General features: G+C 27.3%; 1 protein-coding gene across 4 annotated transcripts in view; it reads right to left on the reverse strand.

Moving 5' to 3' along the window:
- The window catches only part of cdh22 (cadherin 22), a 499,150-nt gene that overhangs the window by 134,779 nt on the left and 350,467 nt on the right, over positions 1-13,904 (reverse strand). For 3 of the 4 annotated variants that reach the window (XM_073954734.1, XM_073954733.1, XM_073954732.1), the window contains one exon: positions 9,440-9,576. In XM_073954734.1, the coding sequence (XP_073810835.1) occupies positions 9,440-9,576 (137 nt within the window). Of the gene's footprint in view, positions 1-7,587; positions 8,554-9,130; positions 9,577-13,904 lie in introns of those variants that run through there. The other variant, XR_012408257.1, reaches the window with a different exon arrangement.

Here is a 13,904-nt window from a genome sequence, read left to right on the forward strand (position 1 = left end):
AATTAATTAATTACACACATTTTTCAGTCCACTAATAATAAAAAGACATTCATTCATTTATTCATTTTCTTGTCGGCTAAGTCCCTTCTATCCGGGGTTGCCACAGCGGAATGAACCGCCAACTTATCCAGCAAGTTTTTACGCAGCAGATGCCCTTCCACCCGCAACCCACCTCTGGGAAATAATAGAAAGATATAAAGCATATAATATTAAATAATATTAATATGTTGACAAAATCCATCTTTATTTGGGTATTTTTGTAACCACATGAAAAGGATGTTAAATTTTACACCTTAATAAATGTATGTTTAAATTTCAAATTAATGCGTTTGAATATTAATTACTTAATCTAATAAATAAAATTAAGTACCATAATAAATAAATTATATAATTATATATATATATATATATATATATATATATATATATATATATATATATATATATATATATATATATAAATATATATATATATATATATATATATATATATATATATATATATATATATATATATATATATATATATATATATATATATATATTTTTTTTTTTTTTTTTTCCTGCTCATTATTTGATTAATCCAAAATTCAAAATAAATGAATTTGCAAGTGACATAAACATAACATCAATGTCCAATGTTGGACAGACGTTGCATTTTAGTTACTTTCCAACGTAACTTAAAAAGAACCAAATATCAACATCTACTGATGTTCCAGCTTAGCGTTGTGTGGACGTTACCACTATGTCATCTATCAGATGCTGACGGTTGCCATACCTGATGAATAAACATCAGTATTTGACGTCAACAAAACATTAACGTCATTATTGGACATCAAAATAATGTTGTCGTTAGATGCTGGTGACCTAAATCTAACTTAATATTATCGCCTTATGACGTTGTGTGTCTGCTGGGGACAAACACTGACTGTCAAATCAAGCTGTATGTTACTTCAGTGCTGAATTGCAAAATGCATTAAACAAATTTAAAAGAGTGTTTTGCTTTTGACCTGTTTTATCTGTGCAGATTTTAAAAACCTTCAAAGCAAAAAGTGTAGAAGCATTGAAATGTACATTAAAGTGGACGGTGAACTTTGGCATTTTCATTAAAAATGAAGCAAAGTGTCGAGCTGTGATTACAGAAATGTCATTCCTGGTTACAAATAAAGCCTTCTACATTTCCAGCAGTGGAAAAGGGCAAGTTTCAGAGCAGCAGTAGACTGGAAAAGTGCTAAAAAGTGCAGTCACAGAGAAGATGTTTTTCTCGTTCCACACCAAATGCCCTTTCAGTGGAGAGAAAGATTATAATACATTTTTATGATTTAATTATTGATTTTTTTATGAAAATTTGTTTTATTAAATTAAGTAATTATTATTTAAATGTATTAATTAATTTAAAATTGAAAGATTAAAATATACATTAATTTAAGTGTAAAAATCAACATCTTTTCTACATTATCAGAAAAATACTAAATAAAGATGTGTTTTGTATATATATTAATATATTTAATATATATTAATATTCTTATTATTATAAGCTCATCGCTTTTATTCCAGATAAAACATTTCCTGCAGTAGAAAAGGGCAAGTTTTAGAGCATATTGGAAAGCTGTTGATTGTTAGACTTTAATAAATATATCACAAATTATATTCATGCTTAAAGTTTAAATTAACTAATAAAAATAAATAAGGAAATTAAATTGCTTGATATAATTCAATTAAAATTAATTATTAAATTAATTAAATAATTAAGAAAAAAAATGAACTGCTTAAAAAACATCACAATATTGTAGTATGTGAAAACATATCATGTTAAATAAACTACAATATTAAATAAGAAAATAAATATATAAATACATTTAAAAACATAATAAAACAAATGATATAAAAGAATAAACCAACACATATAAATAAAATTAAAATATGTTTTAAAAAATAAACAAACAAAAAAATTATTCAAATAAAATCTGTTGCTGAAAAATTGGTAAAATTTATTAATTCGATCATGCGAATAATTAATATTAAAATATATTTATTAAAACATAAAAATTAATATGTACACTTATTAAAGTGTAAGAGTGATTTTTTTTCCCCATATGGTTAGATAAACACTAAATAAAGATGTATTTTGTCAACATATTAATATTCTTATTATTGTACGCTCATCTCTATTTTTCAGATGAAACATGGGTGATATTTATTAAATATCAATATTTCCTGCAAAGGGAAAGTTTTAGAGCATATTGGAAAGCTGTTGATTTTTAGACTTTGATAAATATATCACAACTTATATTCATGCTTACAGTTTAAATTAACTAATAAAAAATAAATAATGAAATTACATTTCTTGATATAGTTAAATAAATAATTGAATTAATTAAATAATTAAGTAAATAAAAAATGAAATGCATAAAAATAACATCACAATATTGTTGTATGTAAACAAGACGCATCATGTTGATAGAACTACCATACTAAATAAGAACATAAACAAATAGAGAAAAACAAATAATTAAAACGAATAAATCAATGAATAAAAATAAAATAAAATAAAAAAATGTTTTATAAATACACAAAAAAATAAATATTATATAAATAAAATATGTTGCTTTTGATTGTAAAATGATTACCGAAAAATGGGTAAAATTTATTCATTTGATCATGCAAATAATTAATCTTAAAATGTATTGATTAAACAAAAAAATAATATATACACTTATTGAAGTGTAAAAATCAACATCTTTCCATATGGTTAGATAAACACTAAATAAAGATGTATTTTGTCAACATATTAATATTCCTCATATTGTTTGCTCATCTTTTTTTTTTTAGAATGGACTAATAAAATGTGTGAATGTATGCATTCGTTGATTTCCGGCAGTGGAAAAGGGCAAGTTTTACAGCAGCAGTAGTCTGGAAAGTGCTAAAAAGCAGTCTCAGAGCAGTTATTTTTCACTCTCCACACCAAATGTCCTTCCAGTGGAGATAAAGACACAACTGTGCCGTAGTATCTCTTTACCCCGAGGGCAAGACATGATGGTTTTCCCTCTATTTATCACCTGGGAGAGAGGAAGAGCGAGAGCCAGCCTGTCTGCACTTTGATATCATACACCCTATCAAACGCGCACAAATTATATGTCACTCTTGTTGGGCTGATAGGATTCAGACTTTCTGACAGTCTGAGGCAGGACTTTACTGAGAGAAGACCTGATAACTCCTGCAGGACGAGGAGGACAGACGAGTCTCCTCAAGATGAGTTTATAGCTGGTATATCTGTCTGCTTTGAAGAAGTCTGACAGAATTAAAAAACAAATAATAATAAAAATATTATATATATATATATATATATATATATATATATATATATATATATATATATATATATATATATATATATATATATATATATATATATATGGAGATTTACTTTAATTATAAAACAATTCAAAATTACAATTGTTAGTTAAATGAATGCATTTAAGAAAATAAACAATACTATATTATTAATTGATCATTGTTTTTATGGGTTTTTATTATGATAATATGTTTATTGTTGTAATGCAACAATAAGAAAATATTACTATATATTACAAAGATTATTTATTGAAATTTTTTTTAATGTATATATATATATATATATATATATATATATATACATACATACATATATATATATATATATATATATATATATATATATATATATATATATATATATATATATATATATATATATATATATATATATATATATATATATACAGCTTAAAGTGACATTTAAAGGCTTAACTAGGTCAATGATGTTAACTAGGCAGGTTAGGGTAATTAGGCAAGTTAGTCTATAATGATGGTTTGCTCTGTAGACTATCAGAAAATGAATATAGCTTAAAGAGGCTAATAATTTTTACCTTAAATGGTGTTTAAAAAATTTAAAACGGCTTTTATTCTAGCCGAAATAAAACAAATAAGACTTTCTCCAGAATAAAAAATATTATCAGACATACTGTGAAAATTTCCTTGCTCTGTTACACATCATTCGGAAAATATTTTAAAAAGAATAAAAAATCAGAAGGGGGGCTTATAATGTTACATAACTGTTGCAATACATTAATAAACAAATAACATAATAAAAAAACTATAAAAAACAATGAAAATAAATATAAAATATTCAATGAATGTTAAATAAATTAGTTAAATTAGTTAAATTAGTTAAATAAAAACATTTTAATGTCATATATATATATATATATATATATATATATATATATATATATATATATATATATATATTCATATGTGTGTGTATACACACACACACACACACACATATATATATATATATATATATATATATATATATATATATATATATATATATATATATATATATATATATATATATATATATATATATATATATATATATTATGTAAACAGACACATCTCATATGAACTACCATAATAAATAATTATAAAAAAGTTATAATACAATATGACTGACTTAGCATTCATTTTGGTATTGCCTTCTGTATATCCTGAATAAAATATATGTATACCGCATGTCTTTGGACTTGTGGGGGTAACTGGAGCACACAGAGGAAACCAACGCGAACACAGGGAAAACATGCAAACTCCAAAAAACAACTTATTCTAATAAAAAATACAAAAAAATAAATAAATTAATTAAATAGTCCAGAACAATCAGTTTCTTTTTCTAACCTGCACGTATTACAACTAAAAGCACTGTATATTAGACAGAAAGAGAGGAAAAGGCTGAGTTTTGGCAATGGTTTGCCATCCACTATACAGTTCGTCTGCTTTAGTAAGACTAAACTGAAGCTCTTAAAAAGATTGAAAATGTATTTATTCTCAGCCAACTGAGGCAAACTGAAGTGCGGATTCCGAGCTTGTCTGAAATATCATATTTACTAATATCTCCTGCAATGGCGTGTGAAGCACACATCGATCTCCAACGTAACTCTTGGATGAACACTCATTACGCTCTTGACTGGACTGTGAAATGTTCATTGCGGATGTTCGAGGGAATTATAAAAAGTGTCTGCAAACCGGCCACTTCACGCCTCATTGCTCGCCGAGCACACATTTCATGTATTTTTGTGGCGTGGGGGAAATTTAGATGAGAAAGCTGACTTTGAGAATGCTGCATTTATAAATAAATAATTATTTTTTAAATTTATATAATATTTTGACCCATGTTATAGTCTATCCTTAAAAAATGTCATAAACAAGTTTTTTTTATAACCATACTGGAAAGCTGTTTATTTTAATACTTATTTTATACTAAATATATAAATATTATATTCATGTTTAAAGTTTAAATGGATGGATACTAGGTAAGTTATATTATTTGCATGTAAATGCGACACATCATGTCGAATGAATAACCTATACTCCCCGGCCACTTTATTAGGTACACCTGTCCAACTGCTCGTTAACGCAAATTTCTAATCAGCCAATCACATGGCAGCAGCTCAATGCATTTGGGCATGTAGACATGGTCAAGATGATCTGCTGCAGTTCAAACTGAGCATCAGAATGGGGAAGAAAGGGGATTTAAGTGACTTTGAACGTGGCATCGTTGTTGGTGCCATACAGGCTGGTCTGAGTATTTCAGAAACTGCTGATCTACTGGGATTTTCATGCAGAACCATCTCTATGGTTTACAGAGAAAGGTCTGGAAAAAAGAAAATACAATATAATATATTGACCCATTTTCTAGTCTATCTTTAAAGAAATGCTGTAAAAAAGTTTTATAACCAAAGCTGTTGAATTCTATAGTTATTTTATACTAAATATATAAATATTATATATTATATTCATGATTAAAGTTTAAATTAATTCATAATAGGTAAATTAATGGGTAAGTTATACTATTTGCACATAAACAAGACATATCATGTCAAATGAACTTCCATAAAAAACAATGACATATAAAAATACAAAATCCCTGGCCACTTTATTAGGTACACCTTTCCAACTGCTCTTTAACACAAATTTCTAGTTACCCAATCACATGGCAGCAACTCATGCATTTAGGCATGTATATATATATAGTCTATCTACAGAAAAAAAAAAAAAAAAAAAAAAAAAAAAAAAAAAACCTTACAGAAGTACGAATTAAGAACATATAAGGATTTATAACAATATCTTTATAATAATATAATCATAAATATACTATCACATACCTATCTCTGCTGATATTGATTGGTTGTGTCTTGTGGTGTGGGGAATTTAGATGTTGTGTTTATATATAAATAAATGTATATTTTTTAAATAAATAGCTAATTAGTACCTATTTTTAAAGCCTATTTAAAAATGTATATTAAAAAGGCATAAAATATTAAGAAATTATATGTGTTCACAATATATTTTTCACTGAATATTTTTGTAACCACAATGGAAAGCTGTTGATTTTTATGCTTAAATAAATAGATCAAAAGTTTATTCATGTTTAAAGTTAAATTCAATTAATAAAAAGGTCAATTATATTGTTTGTACATAAATAAGACACATAATGTCACATAAACTTCCATACTAAATAAGAAAATATTAATATATAAGAGAAGACGCAGTGGCGCAGCAAAAAGGTTGCTGGTTTCAGTCTCGGCTGGGTCAGTTGGCGTTTCTGTGTGGTGTTGCATGTTCTCCCTGTATTCGTGTGGGTTTCCTCCGGGTGCTCCGGTTTCCTCCACAAGTCCAAAGACATGCAGTACAGGTGAATTGGGTATAATTGTCCGTAGTGTATGTTTGTGAATAAGTGTGTATTGATGTTTCCCAGAGATGGGTTGCAGCTGGAAGGGCATCCGCTGCATAAAACATGTGCTGAATAAGTTGGCGGTTCATTCTGCTGTAGAGACCGCAGATTAATAAATGGACTAAGCTGAAAAAAGAAAAAGAATAAATAATATATAAGAAAAAAAAACAACGAAACAAAACAAAGCGAAACAAAACAAAGCGAAACAAAACGAAACGAAACGAAACAAAACAAAACAAAACAAAACAAAACGAAGCGAAACAAAACAAAACAAAACAAAACAAAACAAAACAAAACAAAACAAAACAAAACAAAACAAAAAAAAACAAAAAAAAACAAAAAAAAAACAAAAAACAAAACGAAGCGAAACAAAACAAAACAAAACAAAGCGAAACAAAACAAAACAAAAAAAAACAAAAAAAAACAAAAAAAAAACAAAAAACAAAACGAAGCGAAACAAAACAAAACAAAACAAAGCGAAACAAAACAAAACAAAACAAACAAAACAAAACAAAACAAAACAAAACAAAACAAAACAAAACAAAACAAAACAAAACAAAACAAAACAAAACAAAACAAAACAAAACAAAACAAACAAAACAAAACAAAACAAAACAAAATAAAACGAAATGAAACGTAACGTAACGAAACGTAACGTAACGAAACGAAACAGCTGTTGCTTTTGAGTGTGAAATGCTCACTTGCGGATGTACGGGGGAATTATATAAAGCGTCTGCTCCAGATTTTATCTACTGTATTTTTGTGGTGTGGGGAATTCAGATGAAGCTGTTGACTTTGACTTTCTTTTTTTCGGCAAAAAATGAGTTTGTAAAGCAGCCAAACTCTGTGTGATTGTGTGTGTGTGTTTGTGAGGTCTGGAAGTGTTTTCTCTCAGCTTAAAAATGACAAATTCTTTGACTAAAGGCCGATGCGTGATGCAACTCTCAGAAAGAGCATCCATATGTGTGGAGACAAACAAATCTACGAGTGTTATCTGAATGCTAAAACGCAAATAAACATGTGCCGCATGGCTTCTGCTCAGCTGATGAATGGAGATGAGGGAAAAGCAGCTGTTTGAAATGTTTTTGGACACTTATAAACGCGTGAATGTCATTGCAATAAATCACGTGTCTGGATTCGACCTCAAAACTGCATTTGAGTGTCATTGTCTTCAATATATGACAGTTAAGTTTTTTTTTTTTGCATATTTTTTATATAAATTTTCACATCAATTTGCCTGAATTTTGCAATTTAATGCTTTTTGTATTTATTGTATTTTGTATTATCTTTTATTTAATAAAATTCATGCATTTTAGGTGTTAATAAATGGCATTTACTGTAAAGGCGCATTTGCATATCTTTTAGTTATTATTATATTTAGTTTTTTATTGTATAAACTATTTAATCCCTAATATTGCACCGAAAATCTGCACCATTTTGTTTTCTTCTCAATGAATGTGTAATATAATTCATTCCTTTATTATCAATTAATAAAAAATCTACACTGTAGAGCCTTAAAGTGGATTTCTGCATCAATCTGTCTTGCCAGTTTGTATTTATTATCTACATATTTTATTTTGCAGTGCTATACAAACAAAACAGTTATTACTTTAATGTATTGGTATGTTGATTTACCTTATTAAAAATTATGCACTTTTTAAAATCTATTTTAATTTCTCTCGTTCGGGCCAATGCAGACTCAAATTTAAATAAATAAATGCACAGTTCCTTAAATTTCATTATGCATCAATCTACGTTTGATATACACTCACTGGCCACTTTATTAGGTACACCTCTCCAACTGCTCGTTAATGCAAATATCTAATCAGCCAATCACATGGCAGCAACTCAATGTGTTTAGGCATGTAGACATGTTAGAGATTTAAGTGACTTTGAACATGACATGGTTAGTGCCAGATGGGCTGGTCTGATTATTTCAGAAACTGCTGATCTACTGGGATTTTCACGCACAACCATCTCCAGGATTTACAGAGAATGGTCAGAAAAAGATATATATCAAGTGAGCGGTAGTTCTGTGAACGTCTTAAAGCGTGAATCATCTCAGACTGGTTTCTTGAACATGACAATGAGTTCACTGTACTCAATTGGCCTCCACAGTCACCAGAGCTCAATCCAATAGAGCACCTTTGGGATGTGGTGGAACGGGAGATTTGCCGACAAATCTGCAGCAACTGCGTGATGCTGTCATGTCAATATGGAGCTAAATCTCTGAGGAATATTTCCAGTACCTTGATAAATCTATGCCAAGAGGGATTAAAGCAGATCTGAAGGCAAAAGGGGGTCTCACCCGGTACTAGTAAGGTGTACCTAATAAAGTGGCCATATATTATGCACTTTTTATAGATTTTAATTTCTCTCTTTCAGGCTAATGCAAAGAGCATCAAAATAGAAAAAGGTGCAATATCTACAACACAAACCATCACACAGTTAATTTCTGCATCAATCCATCAACACTGCATTTATCCAAACACAATAACTGCTTCCTCATGTCTGTTAATTCAGCTTAAGATTGCAGCATCAGCTCTATAAGACACAGGTAATGCTTCAGCAAATACTGTGTCAAACTGAAACACATCATTCTGCTTTGGCTTTAAAGGCATTGAGACTGATGGAGATTTCCAAGAGTGATGACGTGACGTTTACCTGCTTCTACTGCGGTAACAGTGATGTTGTGCCAGCCGGCGGTCTCCCTGTCCAGGATCTTGCCCAGAGTGATGGCACCCGTTACTGGATCAATATTAAAGATCTGCTCCTGGTCTGTGCTCCGCTCTATAGAAAACCTGCACACAAATACATATAGAAAAAAAATAAGAAATGCACTGACATTTATATATTAATTTTTATATTTTTTTATAAGTTTCATTAAATGTTTTATTTATTTTGATTTGATATAAATGAGTAAAGTTGTATCAAATTATCAGTGACATTTGAAACATTATTATTAACAGTAACATTATTTTATGAGGATTTTTTTTAACCTTTTTTATTATTATTTTGTTTTTATATACATTTTATTTTATTTTTATGGTATTTTAGAGTCACACACATTAGAAAACTATTCTAGATTTTTTTCTGCACAAGTTGGATTTAATTAATTAATTACCTAATACATACAGTTGAAGTCAAAATTATCCACCCTTCTGTGATTTTATTTTATTTTTTACAAATATTTCCCAATTGATGTTTAACAGAGCAAGGAATTTTTCACAGTATTTCTTATAGTGTTTTTTCCACTGGAAAAAGTCTGATTTGTTTTATTTCGGCTAGAATTAAAGCATTTCTATAGTATTTTTTAAAGACCTATTTAAGGTCAATATTAGCCCCTTTAAGCATTATTTATTTTCAATTGTCTACAGAACAAACCATCGTTATACAATGACTTGCCTAATTACTCTAACTTATTTAATGAAATTAGTTAAGCCTTTAAATGTCACTTAAGCTGAAAAACTAGTATCTTGAAAACTGTCTAGTCAAATATTATGTTCTGTCATCATGACAAAGATAAAATAAATCAGTAAGTAGAAATGAGTTATTTATAATATTATGATTAGAAATGTGTTGAAAAAAATATATAATATAATATATACGGGGGGGTACTAATTCAGGAATATTGTCTAATATTTCTGACTTTAACTGTGTATTAGCATATCTATCTGTTATCAAAGAAAATATCAAAAAATTTAATTGCTAAAATTAAATAAATTAAATAAAATTTTAAAAATTCTGAAATTAAATCAAAGAAAGTTAAAATTTACATCAAGCTAAAATAAAAATGAAATAAACTCTAGTAAATTAAACACTAGGGACCCACAAATTAATTATTTTGACACATTAGTCAATTAGCATATGTATTCATATAAGAATAAAATAGTATACTTATATAGGGATCCGTACTTATTAAAATATACAAAAGAAAAAAGTGATTTTACTAAGATTGATTCAAAATTAAAAGAATAAAATGTCATACAGTCTAATGAAATAAATATTTACACAGTTGAAGAATTATTAGCCCCCATTTATTTTTTACTCAACTTCTGTTTAACGGAGAGAAGATTTCTGCAACACATTTCTTAACGTAATAGTTTTAATATCTTATTTCTAATAACTGATTTATTTTATCTTTGCCATGATGACAGTAAATAATATTTGACTAGATATTTTTCAAGACACTTCTATACAGCTTAAAGTGACATTTAAAGGCTTAACTAGGTTAATTAGGTTAACTAGGCAGGTTAGGGTAATTAGAAAAGTTATTGTATAACGATGGTTTGTTCTATAGCCTTGTGAGACAAATATATGCTTAAAAAGGCTAATAATTTTGACCTTAAAATGGTGTTTAAAAATTAAAAACTACTTTTATTCTAGCCAAAATTAAACAAATAAGACTTTCTCCGAAAAAAAAAACAAAAAAAAAAAACATGATCAGACATACAGTGCAAATTTCCTTGCTCTGTTAAACATCATTTGGAAAATATTTAAAAAGCAAAAAAAATAATAATAATAAAAAAGCAAAAAATAATAATAATAAAAATAAATATATATAATTTTCTGCATTTGTATCACAGTGCACTGAGGAAACAATACATTTGACAACCATAATATATATATATATATATATATATATATATATATATATATATATATATATATATATATATATATATATTGAAAAATTGTTACAAAGTATAAAGATTTCAGATGGCAATTAACTATTGCTGGAAGGCCATATGGTTTAAACCATATAGTGGAATAGTTGGTGGTTCATTCCACTGTGGCGACCCCTGATAAATAAAGGCAGTAAGTCGAAGGAAAATTAATTATTGAACAGCAGGCAGCCCCCTGTAATATTGTCGTGGCCGACCAGTTGAAAAATCACTGGTATATATTTTAATTCTTTCTCTCTACAGAAAAAAAAAGATATAGAAATAAAAAAAACCCAGAACAATTACAAAACCGAACTAGTTTTTTTCTTGTAAAGCACACAATCTTATTTTTCAACGCATTTCCAACTTACAAAAATATTTTTTTGACAGTGAAGAATAAGAGGGAAAGATGAAATTGAATTGTGTGAATAGTGTGTAAATCAAAGGTTTATTTCAGTGGTTTGCTTGTGCTTTTATGTGCTTTGATGCTTGACAGCAACTGTCAGCATCACACATAATTACACACTACAGTTAAAAAAGATGTTAGAAAACAGCTCTGAAATCATGTCACACTCACACTTATCTACAAATGTTAGCAACAAATGTGTTATCCAGGTTGCGATTATAAAGACAGTTTAACTAACTGGAACTTTCCTAGCTGATGTTCCCTTTTAGTGACAAAACGGAGACACTTGATACACCATGATGCATTGTAAACTATCGGTTATTTTATTTTAAGAGAATCTGACTTGAAGTCAGAAATACAAAACTACAGTTGATAACAAAGTCAAAACCAAATAAATGAAGTCACTAGATGTGTTTTTGTATTGTGTATCCATATACTGTATATATTATATCTAGATAGTTTAATACAAGTACATATTAATAATTAATTAATTATTAAATATGGTTTATTACATTTTAGTTTTAGTCATTTTAGTTATTCCATTTTTATAGCACACAAATGTTTTTTGGCAACCAGCTAAAATAAATAAATAAATAAATAAATAAATAAATAAATAAATAAATAAATAAATAAATAAATGTATAAATAAATAATACCTATAATAATAATAATAATAATATAATAATAATAATAATAATAATAATAATAATAATAATAATAATAATAATAATAATAATTACTATTATTATTATTTATTATTATTATTATTATTATTATTATTATTATTATTATTATTATTATTATTGTTATCATTAAATATATAAATAAATAAAACTATTTTCAAAATAAAAAAGAACTGCATATCAATTATAGTAAATTCATACTATTATTAAAATTAAATTCATTACTATTATTGTTGTTTTGTGTTCATTATTATTATTATTATTATTATTATTATTACTATTATTATTATTGTTGTCGTTGTTCTTCTTATTTATTTATTTTAGTTGGTTGTCAATTTATTTTGCTAAAAAATAAATAAATAAATAAATAAGAATAATTACAATAATAATAATACTAATAATACTACTACTAATAATAATAATAATAATAATAATAATAATAATAATAATAATAATTATTATTATTATTATTATAATTATAATAATTATTATTATTATTATGAATATTATGAATTTATTTTTTATAATAATAGTAAGCATGTACTATTATTTCTTGATATGCAGTCATTTTTATTTTAATAATTATTTTATATACATTTGTATATCTAGTACTATATTATTTTATATTTATATTTCAACTTAGTCTTTTTCCCCTTTTTTGTGTTCTTGTTTTCTTTTATATTGTGCATTTAAAATGGTTTTTAGTTTTAGTCCCTCAATTTAGACTTGAAAATAAGAAACATTTCCCTAGTAAGATGCAATAAACTTATTATTATTGTTGTTATTATTATTATTATTATTATTACTATTACTATTAATATTATTGTTATTTCTGTGTTCATGATTTCATTATTGGGGGTGGCACGTAGGCTCAGTGATTAGCACTGTCGCAGCAAGAAGGTCACTGGTTCAAGCCCTGGCTGGGTCAGTTGGCAATTCTTTGTGGAGTTTGCATGTTCTTCCTGTGTTGATGTGGGTTTCCTTCAGGTGCTCCGGTTTCCCCCTCAGCCCAAACACATGCGCTATAGGAGAATTGATGAACTAAATTAGACGTACACACGTATGGGAGCTGGAAGGGCATTTGCTGGATAAAACATATGATAGAATAGTTAGCGGTTCATTTCTCTGTGGTGACCTCTGAACCAAAGACCAAGCCAAAGGGAAATGAATGAATGAATGAATGAATGAATAAATGAATGAATGAATGAATGAATGAATGAATGAATGAATGAATAAATGAATGAATGAATGAATGATTTCATCATTTGTTAACAAAAAAAAAAAAAAAAACTGCCAGATGGATAGACAAAAACAAGAGTAAGCATTGCCCGTGATTTATGAGACACCACTCTGTGTTAACTTCTAGTCACGAACTG

The sequence above is a fragment of the Danio rerio genome, chromosome 6 (assembly GCF_049306965.1).
Source record: "Danio rerio strain Tuebingen ecotype United States chromosome 6, GRCz12tu, whole genome shotgun sequence".
In the NCBI taxonomy this organism is placed as follows: domain Eukaryota; kingdom Metazoa; phylum Chordata; class Actinopteri; order Cypriniformes; family Danionidae; genus Danio; species Danio rerio.